Source organism: Hermetia illucens, chromosome 3, assembly GCF_905115235.1.
Source record: "Hermetia illucens chromosome 3, iHerIll2.2.curated.20191125, whole genome shotgun sequence".
Lineage (NCBI taxonomy): Eukaryota > Metazoa > Arthropoda > Insecta > Diptera > Stratiomyidae > Hermetia > Hermetia illucens.
In genome coordinates, this window is record NC_051851.1 from 102,478,190 (window position 1) to 102,505,227 (window position 27,038).

Here is a 27,038-nt window from a genome sequence, read left to right on the forward strand (position 1 = left end):
GACGAGAAAAAATAAAACGTTTTTCAATGGGTTGGACGTACATGTGTTTGGAGAAAGCCCCGTATTGAATTAGAGTTTAAAAATATTCTAAATCAGTAAATAATGATGGAACAAAATATAGACAAGACTGTTTATCTTACTATTCTCAAGAAAAGTAAGTGCTTGCTAGTCCTTGGTAATGATTATTATTTCTAAGATGACGCTCGCGAGCATACGGATTGGGATGTTTGGATGTGGGTTTCGTATAATATTCCGCACACCCTAAATACTCCACCACAGTCCCCCGATGTCAATCCCAAGGAACATTCATGGGATAATTTAGAAAAACGCCTTCGACAACATGAAATATCCCATAAGCCACTGCTAAAACCTGTACTCACAGAAGAATGGGAAAAAAATTTCTTCGGAATATACTAAAAAACTAGTACACTCGAGGCCTAATCGTTTACAATACATAATCAAAGTTCAAGGACGTCGCACAAAGTACTAAATTTTCAATTTTAGTTATGAATCTGTTTAAGAGTGTAAATTTATGCCAGAAATGAAACATTTACTTCGTTTTCCTGTTGTGTTATTGTCCTATTTTGTAAATAAAATTACTTTCGGCATACATGTAATTAACGAATTGTTTTTGAGTAAAATGGTAAATAAGAATCCTAATTCTCTTGCAATGCTATACCTTCTTTGTAACTTTGGGATGAAGAGCGAATACTTTTTTCCGGCACATACAGTGTTTTTGCCCTTTGGTAAATGAAAAAATGTGAATGTTTACCTGTTTGATTATCTCCAAATTCAGCCGGCCATCCGGCTAAAATGTAATTCAGTTTCGTCATAGAACAATCGAGTATATATCGCCTAAAGTTTGTTCGATCCTTAGTCCCAATACAAGAACATTTTTCGCAGGCTTTCTCCACAGATTCATAACGCACCTTGTTCCCGTTTGAAAAGTTTTTATTGGCGAAAATCACCATTAATGTTAATATCTGCAATATAATAACTTAAATTCTTGAAACTGTATATATAAATGTATACGGAATAGATGGATAGATTTTAACGAATTACACTCTTCTCTCAGTAAAGAATTCTCAATGGAATTGTTGGAATGTCTGCCTCAAATCTACAGGTGAGTCGAGTTGCCTAACATGTGTAGCAGGTTTAGTGTCTGTCTGTCTGTCCGATTACTTCTATTACAACGAAATTTCGTGGGAACTGTGGACTGTCACGCAAGTAGTGATTAATATCGTTGTACAATTTTTTAAAGGGGTATAATTTTGTCTTTCATCGAATACATTCATGTGTGGTATTGAATAAGATTTCTTGACTGGTATTTTTCAAAGCTCAGTTCTGACAAGCTACTTAACCGGAAAATTTGAAGAAAATCACGAAGTTCCTATGGTTTCTAGGCTCCGAAATACCCTACATATAGATATGATATCTGCTACAATAGTTATTTATAGTATGTCTATATTTTTTGGAAATAGACTGGGAACCCTCTTCAGGTTCACCCTAGAATCAATAATATAGACTATACTATAGAGTGTTATATTGCCAAGTTTCGGATTTTGAATGTCAGTGTCACACTAAACAGTCGGACATATGTATATTAAATATGCGTGTTAAATGGGTATGGGTGCGAATATGTACATCGATATTTTTAAAAAAATCTGCATGCCGGCCCAGAGAAATTGGGTATTTGTCAAGCATGTAAGATGTACCAAAACAGTAGCCTGAAAAATAAAGCATTGAAAACACGCGGTGGTATTTTGTTGGTGTGCAATTGTCCCGAGCCATTCACAACCTCTCCACAATCCTCAAACTGCAATATTATCGAACACCTGCGGGATGATGTCGACGATAGCCTTCGCGAAGGGCACATTTTTTAAAAAATACTTAGTAGAACGTTTCCTCAAATAATGACGGGAAATTCCAGCCGAATATGTCCAACATTTGATCAAATCCATGCCACGCCCCGCCAACCGTGGATAATTGGATTTTGAACTATGTACAATTGGAACTCAAGGTTTTTTACATAAGAAAACAGAAAACCCTTCATTACTGAATTACTGAAGCGTGCAGCTCTCGGTTTCCTGTCTTGCTTTCTTCTTGTCTTGAAATAACTATCTCACAGCGGTATAGAATAATTGAGAAAAGAAAATAAACACAACAATTATTAAGGAATAATTCAAAAACATTCATAAAAGTGGACGTTCTAACTTTATTTATTTTATATTTAAAACAACGATAAATCCAAAATAACAGAAAACTATAAAAATATCAGTACACCATCGGTGCATAACCTTGAAATATAAAAATAAGAGCAAAAATAAGGCGTCCTGCAACTCAAATTGTACACATTTGTAACGATGCACGAGCATGGACACGCATACGAATTAAAGTTAGAATTTCTATCTGCTTGTGTGTTGTTCTTCTTAAGTAAATAACCATTTGTAGGAATGAAAACTAAGCTTGGTGCCTATGAAAATAATTACAACGTAATTTTGGACCGATCGAATAATTATAAAGCAAAGTCGTGTAAGATTAAAAGGTTTTCAGAACGAATAAAGTCAATTATCTTTTCAAAATGGATAATGAAATTGAAGTTCTCTTTCATAGAGCACGGATGGTGGTTCTTAGAAAGCGGGGAACCCAACGGGGATGTAGCTCAGTGGTAGAGCGCTCGCTTCGCATGTGAGAAGTCCCGGGTTCAAACCCCGGCATCTCCAAGTGTGTGCAGATCACTTTTTGTAACCGTAATTATCATACAATTTAGTTTTAAGTGCATTGCAAAAGTCAAGTTTACCTCGCAGATTAAATTCTTCTTCCCGTTGTACCTTGGAACTCTTTAGGCTTTAAGTAAGTAAGTGCAGGCCTAGGTATGTATAATTCGCTGATGGGGGCTTCAGTGCTGTTGGTTTGTTCTTTATTTTCAATTTAATTTATAAACAATATGGATTGATTAACTTTGTACTTTGTTAGTGTGAACCTGGACTTTCCTGTTAGCTAGCCACCACCATATTATGGCGCAAACTTGCTAATTTATTTCTCGCAGTGCATTCTCGGGCAGCGCAACATCTGTTTTATTTTGTGTATATCGTTTTGCCAAACTGGATGATAAAATTTGTAACTCTAACAAAAGGAAAATATGAATTCTGAGTAGCAGTAAGTAGGAATGTAGGTTTTCAAATATGTATGTATAAATATACGTAATTAACGAAAAACATTCTAAAAAGAAAAAGAAGCGAAATGTGGCGATAGCGAAGCCGGAAGTTCGGAGCTTTAAGTATGCAAGTTTTGCATTTCCCTATGTGAGGTACTTTGAGTGCATGGCAGTTGCACTTGCATAATAATTTGAAATTCAATTGCACACCATTTTTCAATAGCCACAGAAATAATTTTGCTCTGCAAAGTACTTTATCGATTGTAGTTAATTCCATAGCCTTCATACTAGAAGTTCAACATTGTTACCAAGTGTGAAGAAATTTATTAAAAACAAGTCGAAAATCGGCAGGATGGCGGGTCAGGTATGGAAGGTATGTCTTGCGTAAGGGTATTTGGATGCAAACTTCAGCCATTTATATGCACCTGGGAATGTATGTGCATTTTGTATGTCAGACTAGCGTGATAACAGTTGGGCTGAAAACTTCGTAGGCTAACACATAGATGGCACATTAGTATTAAACTCATATGATTGATACAAATTTGACAGCTGTCGGACTATTAGTTTGTGGAATAGAGCATTTTGAATTAAGCAACTTTTGATAGTTTGAAGAAAATGGATAAAAAGGAATTTCGTGTGCTAATAAAGCATAGTTTTTTGGCGAAAAGCTGTTGAAGCCAAGGCAATCAATTGTCGAGAAATGGGTTTTAAACGAGGCGAAATGAGCACCGAAGACGATGCACACAGTGAACGCCCCAAAGAGGCTGTTGCCGACGAATACAGAAAAAACGTCCGCGCAGCTGAGGCGCTAAAGATATCAGTGAAACGTGTTGGCCATGAATGGCAAGAATTTTTACGTATGCGGAAGCTCTTTTCAAAATGGGTAACGCGTGAGCTCACAATCGACCAAAAACAACAACGAGTTGCCGATTCTGATCGGTGTTTGAACCTCTTCCTCCATAAAAAACTCAAATTTATGGGACGATATGTGACAATAGACGAAACATAGCCCCATTATTTCACACCAAAATCAAAACGATCGTCATCTGAGTGGACTGCACGTGGTGAACTGACTGCAAAGCGTGCAAAGGCGCAACAATCGGATGGCGAGCGACTATTACACAGCGTTATTGGAATGTTTGAAGGATGAAATCACGGAGAAAAGACCAGATTGAACGAAAAAGAAAGTGCTGTTTTATCAAGACCACAAATCAATGGAAACAATGGAAAAATTGCATGAATTGGACTCCAAATTGCTTCCGCATCTACCGTATTCTCCAGATCTGGCCGCCAGCGATTTTTCCTGTCCTGAACATTTATTGTGCTCCTGTGACGTGATAATCATATAAAGCGAAGTTATATGAACAGCGGGGTCCCTGGGGACATTTTCATTTTCCTGTTTTAAATTTTTTTTGTTATTTATATATCAGTATCAATTGCTCGAGACAGGCATGTGAAATAATTAAGTTTGCGGGTAGCGTCCAATAGAATAGACATGTGTGTACGATAGTACGTGTTTACTTTAAGTATATTTGCATGCTTTTGTGCACAGGGTAAAGTGGATCAATTTGGATAGGCAACGTTTGTTTATTTAAAATTAGCAAAATATTGATGTCTTTAATATGTATCTATATAAGTATATGCATTTTTTGCTATGTATGAAAAGAAAACCGTACATAGTTCCTCACATAAGATGAACACAAAACCTTTTACCCGAAGCGCCCAGCTTCCGGTATCCCGACTTATTTATATGCCAAAAAAACTTGAAATAAAAGAAATAAAACTATTAAAAATAATAATAATCACCTAACGTATGCTGCAAACATAAACGAAAATGGAAAAAGTCGGAAAATCGAAAGCTGAGCGCTTCAGGTTCAAAGGCTTTTTGTGTGATGTCAGGAAAATATGCACATTCCATCATTTCCCGCCATAAATGCTTCTGAATATTTCCATTTCACCTCGTATGAAAAAAAGTCATATGTACCCATCTAAATAGAGTATAGGCACGCACTGGGTGCGGTGTGGAGTTGATAATATTCCATCAGGTGCGTGCGTTCATACGGATATGGGAGCACTCAGTGGATGCGTAATGGGATTGACAATGTTCGCATCAGGAGATGTGCGCCCATGGGCATGCTCATGCGCAGGCCCGGTAGGTGGGAGCGAAGTACACCCGTGGATAAAAATCGGCTAGAGGAAGGATACACAGTAATCAAACCAAATATGAAGGACGAGAAACGAATTTTTTTTTATGATGCAGGACTTTGGAATTATAGTACCGACGGTTTTTGGGAGTGGGCAACCGGGCTTCCGGCCGTTACCACTGCGGTTACTAGTGAGGAAACTTGACTACTTTAATGCTACAACAGATAATAGTGGAGTAGAAATGAGGTCCACATCGGACCCTTTTCGTAAGAGCGCAAAGCCCTTGGCAGTCGAGATTCGTCGCAGGACTTGAAAAGGGATACGGATCGACTTAAGGTTGCTATTGTAAAAAACGAACACAGAAGGCAGCAAACTAGAATAGCGTTTCTTTCATTGGGAGGACGCATAAATGAAATCTGTGAGTTTATGAAGGAGAGGCGAAATATCCACTAAAGTATCAGGGATCCGAACGGGGCATTAAATTGTCCTATATTAGGGTAATAGATTAGCTTGATTGGTCGAAAAATGCAGGAAGTGTAGAGAATAAAGTCATCTCATCAAAGATTGCACTGGAGATCCACGGCGCATGATGTGCAAACGAACGGTGAACTTTATTGAAATTACGGTAGTGCTATTCGATGAAAACTGGTAACGCGGCGATATGGGCATGTGGAACCCGCATTTTTTACATGTGCAAATATTGTATTATTTACTATTTTATAACCTTAGGGGATTTTTGGTTTTTTCTTCTCTTGCATGAAAGTGTCGTTCATTTTTTATTGTTACCAATTTGATGCTGGCGTACACTTTACTTTTAAATATAATAAATGCAGGACAAATTATTCTAGTAAAAGGTAATATTTGGTACCGTGGGTTGCCGAGTGTTAATATTTGATGTTGATGATATAACTTCAAATGTTCGGTTAGGGTAATGAAAGGTGTTGTTTGTGAAATATCACCTTTTTCGAAAAGTGACATGATATCAGATTACCTACTAAGGTGATATTTTGTGCACCTGTGCTCCATATCGAACGCGGATGTAAGTATGGCACGCATCTTTCCCAATTTCTCTACGATCGGTATAATACCGTATCGACCGCGAAAGTTCTCATTTTTCATCAACCAGCACTTACAAACTTAGATAGCGACAAGGTGGACGACACTGCCCTAGATTTTAGATTTAACGCGGCGTGACGAGTCCCGCGCCGATTGAGGTGAACGTCTCAGTATTTTTCCGATGCTATGTTAATGGTGCGATCGTGTTTTTTTTAAAAAAACTTTGAATGCATTTTCATGGCCGGTCTGTCGCCGAACCTGTCACCAAGAGAGATCAGGTAGGAAGTAACAAATTCGAATATTTGGGGTAACTTTCGGCATACTTTTGAATTGAACTAGAACTACTCTTTTTGTTGTGTTTTGTTTTTTTTTATCAGTCTCGCTAAAGACAAATTTACTTGTTCATCAGTTCAAAAAGCGAGTATGATGAAAACCAGCTACCACAAATTATATTACGTTTTATACTAGGTTGAAATAACTCCATTGTATAATCATCCAGACACACACAGGAATGGCATTCATGATACAGTGAGGAACTGTATCATTCATGCAAAAGATTCTCAAATCATACTTCGCTGCGACCTCGATAAGAAAGCAATTGACTCCCGACTTTATTTGCTTACAATAATAGTTTTTGAAAAGGCACTCCCATTTTTTAAATCATAAGAAATATTAAATTTAATTTAGATTCAAACGTGCTGAAAAGTGCGTTCATGATGTGGCAACACGAAATATTCCTTCATATTTTTTCCAAACTACAAGATATACGCACATATTATGCTCACCCTAAACAAACAAATATTGCCTATTACTAAATACTATACTTATACAAGCAAGTATATAAATTGATCATGCACATATTTCCGATTCACTTCGCGCACAAATGAATAAACAAGTCGGGAAACCGGAAGTTAGACGCTTCAGGTATGAAAGGTTTTGTTTATTTCTTTTATGAAGAGATTTGGGTGTGCATTTGTCCCATTAGCATGTAGCACGTAAAATATACATATATTATGTGAAAATAGCCATTTTCAAGTGATATTGACATTCATAGTCTCGAATTTGCAGAGAAGCGACAGCTTTGACTAAGTATTACTTTGTTAGTAATAGTGCGATTTTCACCTAATTTGGCAGGATCATGCTCTATACTGTAGCCTATATTGTTGCAAAATTCTGTGATTCTAGAGTGAACTCAAGGGGGGTTTTCCTGTCAATTACTAAAAATTATAGTGATGTACTATTATTAACTTTATTTGAACAGGCATGGGTATGGAGGGTATTTCGGAGCCTAGGCACCATATAGTGACAGCCCCCTGATTTTTTTCAGATTTTTCGGTTGAGTAGTTTTTGAGAATGGGTTCGTTAAAAAAATTACCACTTTCAACCCCCCGCACCCCCCATCTTTTCAACAAATGTCAAAACTAAGACCGGCTTCGAAAAGTACTAATCGAGACCTTTAATTTGATATCCCACATGACTATATTTGATGAAAAAAAAATTTACACCCTCCCTTTGCATGTATGGGGACCCCCCTTAAATTCGACGTAAAAGGATGTAACTCACTATATGCGTGAGCGTTCACAGTTCCCACCTTTCTATTAAATTTGGTGCCAATCGCTACAACCGTCTCCGAGAAAAATGCGTGTGACGGACAGACAGACAGACGGACAGACAGACAGACAGTAAACCGATTTTAATAAGGTTTTGTTTTACAAACAAAATCTTAAAAACAAGTCGGGAAACCGGAAGCTAGACGCTTCAGGTATGAAAGGTTTTGTGTATTTCTTTTATAAGGAGATTTGGGTGTGCATTTGTCCCATTAGCATGTAGCACGTAAAATATGCATATATTATGTGAAAATAGCCACGTTCAAGTGATGTTGACATTCATAGTGTTGAATTTGCAGAGGAGTGCAGATTTGACCTAGTATAACTTTGTTAGTAATAGTGCGATTTTCACCAAATTTGGCAGGATCATAATCTATACTGTAGCCTACATTACATTTTGTGATTCTAGGGTGAACTTAAGGGGGGTTTTCCTGCCAATTACTAAAAATTATAGTAATATACTATTATTAACTTTATTTGAACAGGTATCAATATGGAGGGTATTTCAGAGCCTAGGCACCATATAGTGGCAGCCCCCTGATTTTTTCCAGATTTTTCGGTTGGGTAGTTTCTGAGAATGGGTTGGTTAAAAAAATGACCACTTTCAACCCCCCGCACTCCCCACCTTTTCAGCAAAAGTCAAAACTTATACCGGCTTCGAAAAGTACTAACCGAGACCTTTAATTTGATACCCCACATGACAATATTTGATGAAAAAAAAATGTACACCTCCCTTTTGCATGTATGGGGACCCCCCTTAAATTCGTTGTAAGAGGATGTAACTCACTATATGCGTGAGCGTTCACAGTTCCCACCTTTTTACCAAATTTGGTGTCAATTGCTATAACCGTCTCCGAGAAAAATGCGTGTGACGGACAGACAGACAGACAGTAAACCGATTTTAATAAGGGTTTGTTTTACAAACAAAACCTTAAAAACTAAAACGAAGTGTTTTCCTGCGAACCCCGCCGCCTAGACAGTTTCATCTCCTGTGTTGCCACTTCCAATAATAATAATAACCGCACAACAATCCATATTGGATCAGGCCCTGTGTGTGTGTGTGTTAGAGCATTTCATTCAAGACCGCCGCGGTAGACTACAGTACACTCTTAGAGACAAAGTGGTCAGCATTATGCTCGCCCGAGATTATTACCCTGATTTAACTGAAGAACTCATTCACGGTTGAGTCGACTGGTATGGCACTTCCATTAATATTTGAGAAAGTGACATTGCGATATTATTCGAATCGCCGCTTTCTATGATTGATTTTGCAGCAAACTGAAAAATTTCTGTAGCAAATCCAGCCACGTGTACTAACACTAGACGAAAAAGAAAACCAATACCAATGGAGATGTGCAAAACGCAACTGCAATCTTGACTGAAAAGCTCCGACCACCGGGCACCATCTTTTTGCCCTGTAGAAAATGAAGGCCTTCTTAGACAGTTCCTGTGTATAGCCTTTTTGACATTAATTTTATTTACCTTGACACAAGAATCAAACTACTCGCCCAGTAAGTTTATTAGGCACTTTTATCAGATTATTTTTTTCCTGCTTGGTCAGAATTCTAATTTTTTAAAACTACGGCAAATAAATGACGTTTTTTTTCAACGGATATGTTTTTTTTTACACTTTTGCTCTAATATGTGTGAAGCCATTAATTGCTTTCCTCTGGGGTCAAAAATGTTTACCATCGGAGCATGCTTCCAATAAATCCCGAAACACGGCAACTCTCAGGTTTTTTGTCCTTGGCATCATCAAACAAATACAGCAGCGCGGGCGGCCTAGTCAGATTATGCTTCAGGTTAAAGTTGTATAATTCGGCAAGTCCTCACACAACCTACTCGTGGTGGCTGCTGGAAACCTTATTCGGACGGGTCAAGAGTGTGTAGGGCCGGGCTGGGGGTAGGCACATCCAATTGACGAGTATCTGCTGTCTGCTGGTCATGTGTTAGGGACAAGTTGATTTGGCGAGGGAATGGGCCGAAGCATCCTCGTTACACTGGAGAAGCTGCTAATAGGACCCCAAGCCAAAATGGAACAGCATACGCCGAGGGATGCGTGGCCAATAGGGAACTTGGTCTTTAGTATACAAACTCTGAATACCTTGGGTACCTTCAGTTTCAAATAAGACTGTTACCCTGATGGCCGGGCGTCAGGGTAGACTTTCTTCCCGGACTACTCGTGGGACCAACACATGGACTCAATTTTTAAAAATAAATAAACAGACAATAGAAGAAGAAGGGGCGATGCCAGGCACTTCATTGGAGAAGAGTTGCTGGCATCCAGCCAGGAGGCGGTAGCCGTCGAGAGCAGTACACTCGGTGCCACCCGTAACATCTTTGTGCTGAAACCAACCGCAGGGACCTCTCGGAGCGAGGCAGCAGACAAACTAGTGGTTTCCAGTCTGGATTCCATTGCCGTCAAACTTGGTGTAACAAGTAGCAGACATAGTATACCAAACCCGAAACCCTCGACATCGGGGGGCAAGCAAGATTGTTAAGAATTAGGATGCCGTTACTGTCGACGAGCGGGATGAAAAAGACCTCGCTAAATATCAGACGATTGTTGACAACAAACGCTTGGCAGACGAGCAGAAGGCGAAGCCCACCGCTCTGAAACGCAATCGATCTCAAGACGAGGTCGAGCAAGATCACAAGCGGAACAGAGTGGGCAAAAGCTCGGACGCTAAGTAACATTTGAAGAAACGTAGGCAGCAAGAACTGCGAAACCCTTCAGCGACGTGTGACGCTGGTGGATGGTAATTCCGATAGCGGCAAGCTAGCGCCAGAGGTGTGGACCAGTGTAGAGGCCAGGCTGCCGAAGATAGTCATCGAGCATCTCCTGGACGCCGAAGGCAAACACACGGGATCCACCCCCTGCTTTCAGGTGGTCCGTGCGTTCCCCGTTATAGCTTGCGAGGACCAATTCTCTAGGGAATTTGTCGGTTCGTGCGTCGCTAAGATCAGCAACGCCTGGGAGGACGTAAAGCTCAATGTCATCCCCTACGAGGAAAATCGCAGGGGACCTGTCGCTTGCATTTGGTTGCCGAAGATCCGCATGGATAAGGACAAGCTCATCAAACCCCTGAACCTTCAAACACCATGATTCCCATGGGCGACTGGGTTGTTATCAAGGAGGAGGAACCGCAGACAAACAGGCAACCTTTTCTTTTCCGTATAAACGGAGAGTGCTTGGAGGCCCTAGAAAAGGCCGACTAAAAAGTGCGGTTCGGAGTCACGAACGCAAAGGCAAAACTGAACGACGACTTAGATCCAATCGACGCCACAACGAGCTGTTGGAGGAGATGAGGATTGACGGTCCGACGGGAACTGAAGAACCTCCCACGCAAGCAGACCATGCTGAGGGTAACGCAGATAAACATCCAGCACTCGAAGTGCCCCTCGGCTAATCTGCTTCTCTTCTTCCGAAAGGAAGACGTCGACATCGTACTAATATAGGAGCCTTGGGTCGGAGGCGACTGAACCATTAAAGACCTCCAAAGCAAATATTTTAATTTATTCCACGGCACAGGAGACACTGATCAGGATAGACCTAGAGCATGTATCCTCGCGAGGAGAGTCTGCACGCTTTTCTGTGTCCGGACCTGAGTTCTAGCGACCTAGTCGTGGTCAAGCTGGAGCAGGCGAGGGCAGAGCATGTGTATATTTCCCCGGCTTACATGGCTCACGAGCGATCAGCTCCGCCAGAAGATCTAAAACATCTGAGGAACACCATAGGAACAGAAAAGGCCAACCTGTTGATAGGTTGTGATGTCTATACAAGGCATACGTTCGGAAATCAACGAGAGGCGTGATTATTACTTCAAACCTATCGGTGGGTAACAGAGGCAGTACACCAACCTTCCTTTTCCTCAGCTCGGAGAATTGGGGCGGTTGGAAGAAGGGCGTTGATATCGCCCTATTAACCAACAATGGGATTCTTAAGGGGGACAACTGGAAAGTGTCTGACCAGAGATCCTTCTCAGATCACAGTTGGATACTTTTCAGTCTAGATCTCTCCGCAGAGGTCTCAAAACCCTTCAGAGAGCCCAGCAGGATGGACTGGAGGCAGTTTGGTTAATTAAGAAAAAACTCTCTTGTGCGCAAATTGATTGATTGAAGATTGATACGACAGACGAACTGGAGTCAAAGCTCGGGTCTCCGGAAAAGGCTTTCGATGCCGCCCAAAGTCTTGTGCCCTACTAAGTACAGCAAGACAACACTGCCACCGTGGTGGAATGAAGATCTCTCCAGCCTCAGGAAGTTGACCAGGGAAATGTTCAACATCTGCTGTAGACATAAATATTGGCAGCCTTACAAGTACTGCCTGGAGAAGTACAAGTCGGCCACCAAGACCGCCAAGAGGCGAACGAAAGCACACGACATAAGAGCCCATCTTTGTTTAAAAAGTCGGAAGGCTCCTGCATGGAATCTTCTGGTGAAACCTTGGAGCTACTGTGAGTCAGAGCCTTGCTTGCAGGGTGCGCCAGCCGTGCGAGATTATCAAATCGGTAATTAACGAGGATAAGATTGGCTGGGCTATAAACAGCTTCTCTGCACATAAATCTCCGGGCCCAGATGGCATAATGCCAGCCATGCTACTGAAGCAGCAGGAAAGGGTTGTGCCGTGGCTTGTTGAGATTTATCGGAGCTGCATCTCTTTAGGATACGTACCACAGTCTTGGTGACGCGCACGAGTGGCTTTCATACTAAAAGCAGGTAGGCGCGGGATGAGTCCGCGAAGGACTTTCGACCAATCAGCCTCACCTCTTTCGTACTGAAGACTGTAGAACGCTTCCTGGACATCCACTTAAGAACGATTAGCATGCCTACCTCAAAGGGAAATCCACAGAAACTGTTACCCACGAGGTAATTGGCACGGTTGAGCAGTTATTGCAGCACAAGCATTATACCCTAACTTTCTTTTGAGATATAGAGGGGAGCTTTCAACAACGTTAGTACCAACGCCATCAAGGAAACCTTGACCACTATTGGATTGGAGGGGTATTCAGTCGGATTTGGGGGGGGAGCAACCGCTTGATCAGAGCGTGAACAGAGACACTCATTAAGGTGGCGCCATCTCTCCGGTGCTCAGGTTAATAGTGACGGACGAAATTTTACGAATATTCGACAGCAGCGGCGTGAAGGTTGATATTAGTATTAGGGATGTTTCCGTCCATTATGAGGGATGCGAAAGGTGCGCCTTTGGGCCGCAAGAACCCAACCAAAACGCGATGCTATTCACCACCAAGTGACGGATACCTGAATTTCACCTACCGTGGCTGAACGAACAAAGATTGGTTCTTTCCTCCAATATAATGCATCTGGGTATAATCCTGGATCTAAAATTAAATTGGAGATTGAACATAGAACTGAAGGTGAAGAAGACCCGTATAACCTTCTATGACTGCAAGAGAATCTTTCCAAAGAAATGGAGTCTCCGACCGAGGAGGGTTCTTTGGATGTACACCGCTGTGGTACGCACCATGCGTAACATGCGGCTCTAGTGTATGGTGACAGGCTTTGAGCAAAAAATACAATAGGATGAAGCTTAATAGGATTCAAAGAACCGCTTGTGCAGATGCTATTGGGCCTCTGCAGTCCTGCGCGGCAGATGCTTTCAATGCACTCCTGCATCTCCCCCCCCAAACTTGCACTGCAGCGTACAGTGCTGTCAGACTACGTGAGTCCGGATGCTGAGCAGTGAAGTCCTACGGCCGCAGTAATATCCTAGACGAAGTACCTCGGGAAATCTGGGCATTCCCCACGGACTATGCCACACGTAAGCTGAACCAACCCACAGTAAATGGGAAGACCGGCGGCGGGTTGCAAGGTTATGATACAGTATTCTTTACCGATAAATCAAAGATGGTCTGTGGAATCGGCGCGGGGGTTTTCTTCAATACACGCAGTGCATCCGAGTCGTGTGGTCTCCCAGGTTTCACCAGTGTATTCCAAGTGGAAGTACTAGCGATACTGGAAGTCTGTCGATGCCTGGAGCGTGATCCGAGCCCCAAGCGTAACATAGCCATTCTGACCAACAGCCAAGCGCCCATCGAGGCATTATACTCAGCGATGACATCCTCCAAGCTGGTAGGGCGGCGCAGAGAAGCGCTGAGCAGTCTGAGCGGCACGCTCAAGGTCACCCTCCTCCGGGTTTCCGGACATAGGAACATAGAGGGGAATGAGTAGGCTAACGGATTGGTCAGGCGGGGCTCTGCTTTCGACAGCCCTTCGGTGAATACAGTCGGTGTCTGGCTGGCGGCTGTCAAGGGCGCAGTCTACTCGCACTACTTAGCAGCAGCGGGCCTTAGATGGCCAAGGCTTACCAGTTGTGCCAAGTCAAGGAGGATTTAGCCCGCTTAGAACATAGCCCGATCACGGGAGCTCCTGTGCCAGACGCGTGCAAATGCATTCAAAATTACGGCGGTCTGCACCAACAATTCGCATCGCCGAAACTGCGGAGAAGAGGGAAACACTCATGCACTTTCTCTGCGATTACCCAGTTCTAGGTAGAGTCAGGCTACGGACACTGGGTAAACCATTCTTTGGGGATCTCAGAGAGATTTCTAGCTGCAGTGTCGGAGAGCTGCTTTTCTACGTGAATGCTACAGGTTGGCTCTGATAGTCCGAGCCGGCTGGACTCTGCCTCTCTGCTCTCATAACAGCAGTCACGGTCTTAGGAGTTTGTGGCATCAAAACGGCGTACCACAGCATTAATTAGGCTCCTTGGAGCGGCCACTGATACCTACTTACCTACAGCAGCGCTAGGCTCCGAAACGATGCCTTCTTCTTCACACTTTCTTTGGCACTAATATTTCACTTAATATTTTTTTTTCAATTAAAAACCGACAGCAGTATACGATAGTTTCCGCCAATTCTTAATGCCTTTTGTAACGAAATACATATTTGCAAATTAAAAAAGTCGGAATACCAAAAGTTGTGCGCTTCAGGTATAAAGGTTTTGTGTTCATCTTACGCAGATAGCTAAAAATTCAAAATATTCCTTCATGTATTTATTTCCAAATTTCCAGACAGGCATAAATATTATGCTCATTCTAAATGAACATTGTCTATTACCACATAGTGGTGTGTACATATATGTTATATATATGCACCTACATTGTATATTTCCAGTTTTTTGCATGCACGAAAGCATATATATGTAAGTATAAATTTCCATACAAAAGTCGATACCGCCGATGCTCGCGTAGATAAAAATTCTGGGGTGCAGGGTGGTTCGATCTAATTAGACGCTGTCTCGCACTTCTACCCTGAGGAACAACGTGATCGAAACCCGCTGCAGATGGCATTTTGCTCTACTTTGTTAATTTCAGAACTCGACAAGGATATAAATTATCGTTCGAAACCGCTAGGTTTGCATGTAGCCTTGTTTAAGCGCGCCATCTACTGAAGAGTGGAGCGGAGCAAGTTATTACTCAAATTAGTGTGGCTTCTATCCGGTAGATGGCGTGTGATGTGAGTTTTGTAACGATCCAACCTTCAGTCGTTGACCGCCATGAGCGTTGCCATCAGCATACAGCAAGCATGTAAACACATTCTCTATATTATGCTGAAATGAAAATGATTCCAGTGTAACACATCATAGTAGTCGGAGTGACTCTTCCAAATTGAATAAATACACAGTTATTAAGGTATATATTTTGTATTTCTCTGTGAGCATAATTTGCAACAGAACTCCTTCAAGAAAATAACGTAGCAGTAACATACAAGTGTCATTGCTCAAGCCGCTACAGATTGGCGGCCCCGTGCGCTACAGTTTAGAGTATATGGTGATGACGTCGCACATGTCGAAGTACAATGAATTCACGCGGCATACACAACTTTGACCTTCTATAACTTATACTTCTAGAATGAACTTCTTTTCGAAAAGTACTAATTGAGTCCTTTTGTTTGATAGCCCACATTCTGTGGAAAGAAAACCTTGTTTGAACCGACTCAATGCCTGTTTATCCGTCTGTCTATCACATTCGATTTATTCGGAAACGGCTGAACATATTGTCACGAAATTTAATGAGAACGTGTGGTTTGTGCATCTCTTTACATATAACAAGTTCCGTCATTTTCTGTTGAGTTTAAAGGAAATATGCCCATGTGGGTACCAAACGAAAGGGTTTGATTAGTACCTTTCAAAAATAGTTCTTCTGATATTTGGTGAAACATAGGAAAGTGAGTGCTCAAAATGTATGCCCCGAAAAGTGTAATAGGTCTTGTTTTCAGAACCTATCCAAACGAAAAATCTTAAAAAATTTACAATAGTGCATGTTTACAAAATCTAGGCCTCAAATCCCATTCCGATACCGGTTAAAATAAAGTTAGAAATAGCTTAAAACCATATTTTAAAAAATTACCCGAAAATATCCTCACCTTAGAAGTACCTATAAGTAATAATATAATACACGATTTTGGAAAGTTTGAAGGAATTCAACTACAACAACTATTATTAACAAAGTTATAAGAGGTCGAAATCTTATATATTGTGAATTTATCGCTATCTAAGACGTGTATGACGTCATCATCATATAAAGTAAACTCATCTAAACGGTGGACTTGGATATATCAAGGAATATTTCGAATTTTTATCTAGATTCAGCATCAGTCTGGTTGACTGATGTTGAAATGTAAACATGTCAGAATGCCGGAAGCTGGACGCTTCGGGTATACAAGTTTTGTGTTTAACTTATGTGAGTAAAGTCGAAGATATTCTAGCATACATATTAAAGCCAAGTATTGTCTTCGTCCTAAACAAACAAGTATTGTCTATTACATCCAATTGATCTCAATTCTCAATTCCGATTTTCTCCATGCACAAAACCATGCATTTATATACACATATTGAGTTGGGGAAAAAGAAATATTGTATTTGTGATCGAAATTTGACGCTTTATTTAACATAGTTAGAATTATACGATTTGAGTTAAATATGGGCCGTTTTGTTCGCAAACTTGTCGCCATTTAGAAGGCAACTTCATTATCCCCCTTATAAAACCCCCCCCTCCTTATATGCAAAAAACTCAGACAGCCAGTTTTCGCAAGCCTTTTTTGAGGTCAACTTAGTAGCACCAAGAGCGTTTTGCATGGACCGGAAGAGATGGTAATCACTTGGTACCAGGTCCCGAGCTCCCGTAGCTTCTGGTGGGCCATCAAAGACGTGTGGTGGAATACAACACCATTCCTATTGACTAATTCTTCTGGTCTGCTCTGGTCAATCGCCTGCTTCAAACGGTCAAGTTGCTCATAGTAGAGGACCGAATTGAGGCTCTAGCCATAGTTAAGTGGATGTGGATGATAGTGATGATAGTGGATGATTCCCTTCCAATCTCACCAAACACACAGCAGAACCTTCCTGGTAGTCAATCCAGGCTTGGCGATGGTTTGGACCGGCTCGCCCGCCGCGCTTCGACCACGATCTGTTTTGCTTGAGGTTGTCGTACATGATCCACATTTCATTACCAGTCACCATCCACTTCAAAAATGGGTCGAATTCGTTCCGTTTCAACAGTGCATCGCAGGCGTTGATTCGGTTCTAGAGATTTTTTTGCGTCAACTCGTGTGGCACTCAAACATCCAGCTTTTTTTGGAATTCAATCTTCTGCAAATGGTTCCAAACGGTTTTATGGTCTATACCCAATTCCTGGCCAATCGAGCGAATGCTCACATGCCGGTCTACTTGGATGATTTCGACGATTTTATCGGTTTCTACGACAATTGGCCTACCAGTACGGGGTGTATCTTTGGCATCCACTACACCAGAACGAAATCGATCGAACCAACGCTGTGCTGTGCGAATAGTTACAGTATCAGGCCCATAAACTTCACACATTTTTTCGGCCGCCTTGGTTGCATTTTTACCTCTCAGGTAGTAAAAACGTAAAATATGACGAATTTCTTGCTTGGTGGACTCCATTTTTGACGCGCTATAATTTGAAACCGAAACATACGATCACAACACTGCCAAAGAGACACTTGTAGCATAGATTGTCGTCTTCAAATCGCCGTATAGTATGACCCAATGCGATAAGTACAACACAAGATATGTTTAAGTGTCGCCATCACCAACCCAATATTATATGTAGGTAATTTGAATGCTGCTGGTACTACATATCTCGTATATGCCTTTGTACTTATGTGCAGATTAATTTCAATTCTGTATCAATATACCGGCATACAAAAATCTATTAGAAAAGGCTCAAAAAGGAAAATTAAATTGGCCTCAGCCACAAGAAAAGTCGGAACAGGTGGTTCGATGATGAATGTAAGCTAGCAACGGAATGGAAGAATGCTGCATACCGAGTAAAGAACGCGGCTACGCGCAGAGACCTACCAAGAGCTCCATCGAGCGAAGAAGCGACACAGACGGAAGGAGGAAGCTTGGGAGAACCAACAGGTCTGTGAACTCGAAAATGACAGGGAAGCTACTCAACGCACCAGGTGCGGAATTTTACCAACAAGTCAGCAGGATGAATCCTTATACACCTCGATGCTCATCCTGCCGAGACAAATCGGATTTCCGACAGAACGTTATCATTGATATGGCCATAAACATACTTGGCCCCAGCCGCAAAAGGAGTCGGAACGATTGGTTTGACGATGAATGTAAGCTAGTAACGGAACGGAAGAATGCCGCATACCGAGTAATGTTGCATTCTCAAAGAACGCGAGCACGCGCAGAGACTTATCACGAACTCCGTCGAGCGGAGAAGCGACTTCACACACGGAAAAAAGAAGACTGGGAGAACCAACAAGTCTGTGAACTAGAAAAGTACAGGGAACAATCGCATCAGGCGCGGAAGTTTTACCAACAAATCTGCAGGATGAGGCTTTATACACCTCGATGCTCATCCTGCCAAGACAAAGAGGTAAATCTGATTTCCGACAGAATGGGTATTTTGGAGCGATGGGTTGAGTACTTTGATGAGCTACTGAAAAACTAGAACATCGGCGAGTTGGAAGTCCCGCCAACTGAAGACGACAGGCAAATACTTCCACCACCAAGTATAGGAGAAATAGTCCTTGCAATTCATCGGCTTAAAAATCATAAGTCGCCAGGAGCCGATGGAATTACAGCTGAATTGGTTAAATACGGAGGCGACCAGTTAGACTAAGTGGTTCATCAACTTATGCTCAAGGTATGGGACAGCGAATAAATGCCTGACGATTGGCAACGAGGGATTATCTGTCTAATGCATAGAAAGGGAGATATCACACAGTGCAGCAATTATAGAGGTATCACGTTGCTGAGTACCATCTATAAGATATTCTCCGCTATCTTGCTAGTCCGGATAGCCCCATACGCCCAGAACATCATTGGCCTATTCCAAAGAGGCTTCACTCCAGGCAAATCAGCAACAGATCGGATTTTCTCTCCGCGGCAAGCAATGGAAAAACTGTTGGAACATGGACACCAATTACACCATCTATTCATCGACTTTAAAGCCGCCTATGATAACATAGCCAGGGTAAAACTGTGCACGGCCATGAGAGAATTCTGTATCCCGACGAAATTGATAAGACTGACTAGGCTGACCCTGACCAATGTGCGAGGCCAGATAAAAACAGCAGGATCACTCTCAAGACCATTCGACATTAACAACGGTCTACGACAAGGCGATGCCTTGTCGTGCGTCCTCTTTAACCTGGCCCTCGAGAAAGTGATCCGTGATGCTGAAGTAAATGCAAGAGGTACGGTCCTCTTTAAGTCCACCCAACTACTGGCCAATGCTGACGATATCGACATCCTGGGAAGAACCACCCGAGACGTGCAAACTGCCTTCATCCAGATCGAGCAGGCGGCGCGAGATCTTGGGCTGCACATGAATGAAGGCAAGAGAAAGTATATGGTGGGAACGTCAGCACCGAGAACCAACCAACCAACAACATCAAACCGCACTGGTCAAACCGGAAGAATAAAGATAGGAGACTACAACTTTGAGACCGTTGATAATTTCTCCTATCTAGGGTCGAAAATCACAACCGATAACAGCTACGATGATGAAATCCGCGCACGGTTGTTGGCAGCCAACAGAGCCTATTTCTGCTTACAAAAACTGCTACGACTACGATCTTGCCAGTCCTTATGTATTTCTTGGAAACCTGAGCTCTTAGCAAGAAAAATTGCGAACTCTCGAGTTCGAGAGAAAAATCCTCCGAAGAATTTTTGGCCCCCTACATAAGGATGGACGATTCCGTAGCCTACATAACGACGGAAGCTATGAGCGATGTAACGACTGTCTGGTGGTGGATAAAATCCGGCTCAACAGGTTACGGTGGGTGGGTCATTAAATCGGTATGAATGAGGCTGATTCAGTCCATGAGGGCAATATCTATGGTAGAAAACGAAGACGAAGCAGACCCTGAATGAGATGGAGCGATGGCGTAGGTCAGGACGCTAGACAGTTTTTAGGGGTATGGAATTGGTGGCGATACATATATCCCCCGGCGCAAAGCCGGCGTGTCTGGAGTTCCTTACTAAGGCAGGCCTAGACCGGACACTGGTTGTTGCGCCGTTGATGATGATGAAATGCAGCCAATATGAGTGTTACACGCCAATATGAGTATCGGTTAACTGTCGCAAGTTTCTCAGAATCGACTTTACTGTTTGAAACGAAATCTGATGGGAAGGTGGGAATTGCGAACCTCCACACATGTTATGAAATACTTTGCACGTTGAACGTAAGTAGAGATAGGTGGTCCTAAGCACGTAGAAGGTGGCTGCAAAATTGTTTTTCACTGAAAGGTCTTGATTAATACTTTAATAAGATATCAACTTTAAAATTATTTGCATGAAAAGTCCGGAGGCCTGAAACGGGACAATTGTTTCAAGGACCCTTTCTCAGAAGCTATTCAACTGAAAAATTTGAAACAAATTATGGTGGTGCGTGTACTTCTAGGCATCTAAGCGTCAAAATACTGTCCTTTGCAATATCTACTAAAATCCAGTTAATAATAATAAATTTCTATTATATTTTGAAAATTTTCTGCGAACCTTTTCTGCGTTCATCCTAGATCCGTAAATATTTGGTAGATAGATAAGTTTTAATAGGAAGGATCATACTGGAAAGTTTGATTTAAATCCTACTGTTATTAACAAAGTTATAGTAGCTCAAAGTTTCTCCTTCCCGTCGAATAACTATTCTAAGAGATAGAATACCAGTACTATCATACATTGAGTCGGGTATATTCAACGTATTTAAACTATATGTGAAACCATCGTCCAGCCAAATATACGTACATAAAAAACCGACATACCTGTTTTATTATTTCAATTAATTAATCGTTGGAAACACCGCATCATTTCACTCTGATACCTGAAGCGCCGAGCTTCCGCTTTCCGACTTGTTACAACATCAATTCTATACCTTCTTTTTAAGCTTTGCCCAGAATATATGCTATCGTTTACGCCCGTCCTAAGATAACATTGGGACATTATTTTATTTTTTTTAGCAAAGAATAGCAAATAGCAGTGTACCAGACTTGTATGAATATATGCGGTTTTGTATCCACAGAACTTGGTTTGAATCATCAAATACGTACATAAAAGAAAGCTAAGTACGCAATGGTGTCTATGAAAAGACGATAACCTTCTTAAACCGAGTTAGATAGAAAATTGTTTCAGGCAAATTGGCCCGTTTTCGAAACTGAGCTAGTTTACAGGGCATGGCAGGTTCAAGAAACTCCTTAGCAATGTACTATATATGTATGTATATTTGATCAAAAGCAGTACCCAGAAAGAACTTTTGCATATTTACCAGGTGAGTGTGCAACTACATATATACGTGGAGATATTTTTAGAAAGAAACACTAATCGGAAGCTTTTATGGAGGGTTATCATAGACGTATGTGATAAGAGCATAACGCACAAACTGAGGAAAAATAGACTCTTATACCTGTAGGGGGAGTGACGGTTCTCCATATCACTCGCAAATATCCATTGAAGAGTGAAAATTTATTTCCTCTGGAATGCGCCCCAAGGATCTTTTCTAATAAATCGCAGCCGAAATAACCTTTATTGGGGTTTCAAGTGAGCAGCAGAGTTCTCACGAGCTTTTTTACAAAACAAAAGCTATTGTCGCAAGATAGCGAACAGAGCTAGAGTGCGTTTCATTGTTTGAACATTTCTGGACGCAGTTCAATTTCGAAAGGCAGAGCATACTTACAATGAGTTTAAGGAAGTTATCCATTTTTCAGATTGCGATTTATGTGTTCGTTGATTATTCCCTTACTTCACTTCCACTTTCTCATTCTAGACACCTTTGAGTGTTGCACTGCTGCATCAAATTTCGGGGTATTTTCTCCTGTAGACGATTGTTATATTACCCGATTATGAACGTACTTTGAAAAATATAGTCGCATATCTACATATGTGTGTATGTTCCGATAAACACTTGGGACACTTTACACTTTTCACAATTTTAAATACTTGCAAAATGGCAGTGGGGTAAATGATGCACTGTCGCCAAAACACAAACTGCAAAATTACATCCAATCCAATCGATCGGCCAAGTGAATACTATTTGTTGAGGTGACTCCATATCTTGACGCTGATAAGATATCGTTTGTTCTACTCATGATTACAATATACAGGGTGTTCACCTGAAAGATAGAAATAGATTTTAATTTGAACAAATTGAGGCAAACTCAACTTTTTCTCGAAGATAATATCTAACAAACAACTTATATTCAGTAACAAATCAAAATATGTATTGTTTGAAAAATACACAGATAGAACAAATGAATAGTTTTGTTCCGGCGAAGGTGTTTAAATCAACGGGACAAAGGCTGAAGAAAAAGAAGATATATATATGTATCAACCCGACAAAACTAACTATTCCCAAGGCGTTTTTATTGTAATGAAAATCACTTTGAAAAACTATGTGTCACCTCAGTTAAAATTCGCAAAAATGGCGACTAGTAAAGGCACAAACATCATAAAAAACTAGGACCAATATATAGCTAAAATACTCGGAGACTGATGAATCGAATGCCAGTAAAAAGTTCTGCTATCAAAGTAGTTTTTGCTTACCTTTCTGAAACATACAGGGTGCGGCAGCATAACTTCCTTTTTTCAAAACTCAATAAAAACTATTGTATGCATCGGAAAATATTTATTTATTTTTTATAATGTAGGTACATGTCTAAAGTTTTTATTTACATTGTTTTGAAGATCAAATCTGTTAGGTGACGTCCCCCATTCTCCATACATTGCGTAAACCGATTTCTGGCGTTTGTCATGACTCTTGTTAGCATAGCAGGTGTTATGTTGGCAATTTCTTCTTGGATGTTGGTCTTCAAATCTTGTAGGGTTCTTGGACGGTTCACATAAACACGAGATTTCAAAAAACCCCATAGAAAAAAATCACAAGGGGACAGATCGGGAGAGCGTGCTGGCCATTCCAAATCGCCTCTAATTGAGATAAGGGGCTCTGGAAAGTGTTCCCTCAAAACAGCCATCGATGCTCTTGAAGTGTATGCTGTTGCACCGTCTTGTTGGAACCAAGTGTCCCCAAAAATCCAAATTTTCTAGCCGTGGGGAAAAAAAATTCAGTAGCATGTTTACATACCGGTCCGAATTCACTGTCACTGTAACCTCATTTTCCTCAAAAAACCAGGGACCAATAATTCCAGCTGAGGAAATTGCACACCACACTGTGACTTTGGGTGAATGCAAAGGCTTTTGATGCAATTCTCGAGGGTTGGTGTCAGCCCAGTAGCGCATGTTTTGTTTGTTAACCGACCCACACAAATGAAAATGGGCTTCATCGCTAAAAAAACAATAGCACCCTCGGGAACGACATCAAGAAGAAGCTCACACGCGTTCATCCGAGAATTGAAGTCACGTTCTGAAAGTTCATGCACTATCGCCATCTTATAGGGATGAAAATGAAGATCATCACGAAGAATTCTTCTCACAGAACGATCGGATAGTCCAAGGGCAGATGCGTGTTTGCGCGCAGAACGCCGTGGCGATCGCAACATTGACGCTCTCACTGCTTCAATGTTCTCAGGTGATCTAACGGGCCGAGGGACTCCAGTTCTTCCTTTTGTCGCACTTGCAGTTTGTCTGAATGTAGTGACCCATGTAACAATTGATTTGCGGTCTGGGATGGGAGCCAACGGGGCTAAATTAAAGCGATTCCGAAATGCACGCTGTGTTGCAATAACCGAACATCCGCTTGAAAAGTAAACCTCAACGGCAAAGGCACGCTCCTCACTATTCCAACGCATGATGGTGACTGAACCGTATCGGGACAAAACTTTACAGTATCCCCTCTTGAACGAGACCATTAGCGCTCCGCTATGACATCAACTAACTGAGTGGCGCGCATTTTAAAAAAGGAAGTCATGCTGCCGCACCGTGTATAACGATGTATAAAAAGAAGAGGAGAGAGGAAAGCACAACCTGAGATGTACCAAATCTTTGGTTACACATTAATAAAGGCAAGTAGTCAACACCAAAAATTAAAAAAGCAACAACATCAAATCCCACTGGTCAAATGAAAACAATAAAGATTGGAGACTACAACTTGAGATCGTTGATAATTTCTCCTTTCTAGGGTCGAAAATCACAACCGAAGACAGGTAAGACGATTAAATTCGCGCACGGTTGATAGCTAACAGAGCCTATTTCAGCTTACAAAAACTGTACCAAGACAATGTTTTTATCAGTCCGCTCGTATTCTTCGGAGTAATGAGTTCTTATCAAGAAAAATTGCTAACTCTTGAACGCGTTTGAAGAATTTTCGGTTCCCTATATGAGGATGGATGATTCTGAACCTTATATAACGACGAAATTTATGAGCGACCCCACGACAGCCTGGTTATAGATAATATCCCACTCAATAATCCGTATGAGTGAGAATGATCCACTGGTTCAGGTTCCGTAACTCTGAAGAAGGGAATAAGTGGCTTCTGAAATATTGGTATATGTGTATTAAAATAAAATACCAGTGAAAAAGAATAACAAATTTGATCAGGAGACTTAGAGATCTCGCTATAAGAAGGTTAGATAATTTTAACTTTAGCGACGAGATCTTCATCGTTTAGGGATAATAAAGGACAGTTGTTCGTCTTTGTGAAACAAGCTACTTACGCCGGAATTAGAAAGGGTTTCATCTCTTCGTAGTCACACTCAGATCGGGCTTTTAGTCGACCAAACTCTCTAAAATTTCACGGTATGTTTCGCACGATAGTGTCTTTCGAAGCTATTAGAACAAAAGATATCATGCAGCGCTAAAGCTGCCACATGCTTCGTCATGCCGCATTAAACTGTAATATGCTGCATCGATGCGTCACATGATATAATTTTCACGGGCATCCAGGATGTCGAAAGAAGAAAATTTTTCATGTCTAAATTACGGTTCTTCATGTGGGCCAGAGCCGATCAACAACAACCAACTCCGCTACCCATTATAACCCTAAGAAGCTATCAACCGGCTATCACCCTGTAGTGGCCGCGGCTTTGCGACATTGACAACATTTTCTTTCCCTTGTCCAGGGAGAAACTGACGATAGAATCCATTAATATGCAATAATATGCAACTCTCCTTCGTTTTCTCCCGTCCTAACCTTCCCTAGCCTTGCCCGATTCACTATTTCAATTTACCCATTCCCATCTTCCAATTTCAATTTTCAACTTAAACATGTAACTTTTGCAAATTCTAAATTAAATACTTCCTTTTATAAGACGACTATCTATAGATCCTTTTCCCCTAACCTCAGAATTTACTTACATTTGCACAATTCCAAATTTTAGTTTAATTTCCCCATTTGCACTGTACAAACGAACAACGTGTAGATGTATTTTTTTTTTTTTTTTTTTAAAATCATTTTTATTTTTAAGAAATAGGTAACAATAGTATATAGATTGGAAAAATGAACAATAAAAAAACAATCTTTTAAAATAACAAAAATAACTTAAATCTAATGGCCACTGTGGGCTCTCAAAATTTTTGAATAACGATTTACAGACAGAGAAGAGAAACAGTAAGAAATGAAAATCTAATTTTACAATAAGTTGTCGGGAAATGGTCAAAAACCCGACAGAATTCACTTGGCCTTAGTGGCAAATAAAGAAATATAAAAAGTAATAATAAATATTTGATCGCTTCAAAAGACACTTTTAACTTAAATTATTGTTCTTAAAACTATCATAATTATAGATTTTATATTACACATTTTTTCTTTTTTTTTAAAATAACATCCATACAAAAAAACAAAGAATAATAACGTATGTATTTATAAGTTACAACTGGAGACAAAATCAGCACCCGTTCAATGTATACATATTTACAAAGCCCCACCAAGAAACAAATGGCAGGACTGAGCACGGCCACCGCTAACCGGCATCCCGCAGCCACCAATACCAAGATTTCTCTTTTTCATCCCGCTTAATGTCAATTGCTCTCGCTCTGGAGTATCTCCAGTCGAATCCCGGAGCCCCCACTGTCAAATTCGGGGGGTATTCTATCCTTTTGTCCGTGGCCCGCCTATGTATATGATACATAACCGGACCACCGGCAGAATCAAGAATTAGACCATTCCTGTCAAGATACACGAACGCTTCGGGAGGAATGAAGCCTGTCGTGAGAGTTTTCTCGAAATACCCATCATTTGGGTAGAACGGCTGCGAAACCCAAGGGTTCTCACCATGCGAAGCAGATCGCACTATATGATTCCGAATCAATCTGACGATAACTGTATCGATTCTTGGCACAGCAGCAGCTGCATACATCACTTCATTAGTTACATAGTGCTCATAGTTTGACGAAGCAGTCCTATTAAGCCCCGTGCAAGCACGCAGACATTTCCTTTCAAAGATCCTTATTTTCTCCATTTGGCTAGCACTCAAATTAAACCAGATAGCACACCCGTAGGTAAGCACCGGTCTAACCAAAGTAAGATAGCAAATAATCTTAACCTTCCGGCTAAGATGTGGAGCATAAAAGAGTCTTCGAAGAGACATGAATGCCTTGCGAGGGCTGTCTAGCGCGACTTTAACGTGCTCGTTAAATTGGAGACGCTCGTCAAGACGCACACCCAGGTATCTAACGCAC

General features: G+C 41.2%; 1 protein-coding gene and 1 non-coding gene across 3 annotated transcripts in view; one reads left to right on the top strand and one right to left on the bottom strand.

The window, feature by feature from the left end:
- The window catches only part of LOC119651558 (carboxypeptidase N subunit 2), a 69,793-nt gene that overhangs the window by 13,094 nt on the left and 29,661 nt on the right, over nt 1–27,038 (bottom strand). Inside the window, exons 2-4 of one of the 2 annotated variants that reach the window (XM_038055192.1) lie at nt 22,345–22,578; nt 22,143–22,280; nt 773–983 (exon numbers count right to left, since the gene is read on the bottom strand). In XM_038055192.1, the coding sequence (XP_037911120.1) occupies nt 773–983; nt 22,143–22,166 (235 nt within the window). In that variant the 5' untranslated portion in view covers nt 22,167–22,280; nt 22,345–22,578. Of the gene's footprint in view, nt 1–772; nt 984–22,142; nt 22,579–22,866; nt 22,882–27,038 lie in introns of those variants that run through there. The other variant, XM_038055191.1, reaches the window with a different exon arrangement.
- On the top strand, nt 2,652–2,723 carry Trnaa-cgc. Its single transcript has one exon. It is a non-coding gene; the product is annotated as a tRNA-Ala (tRNA).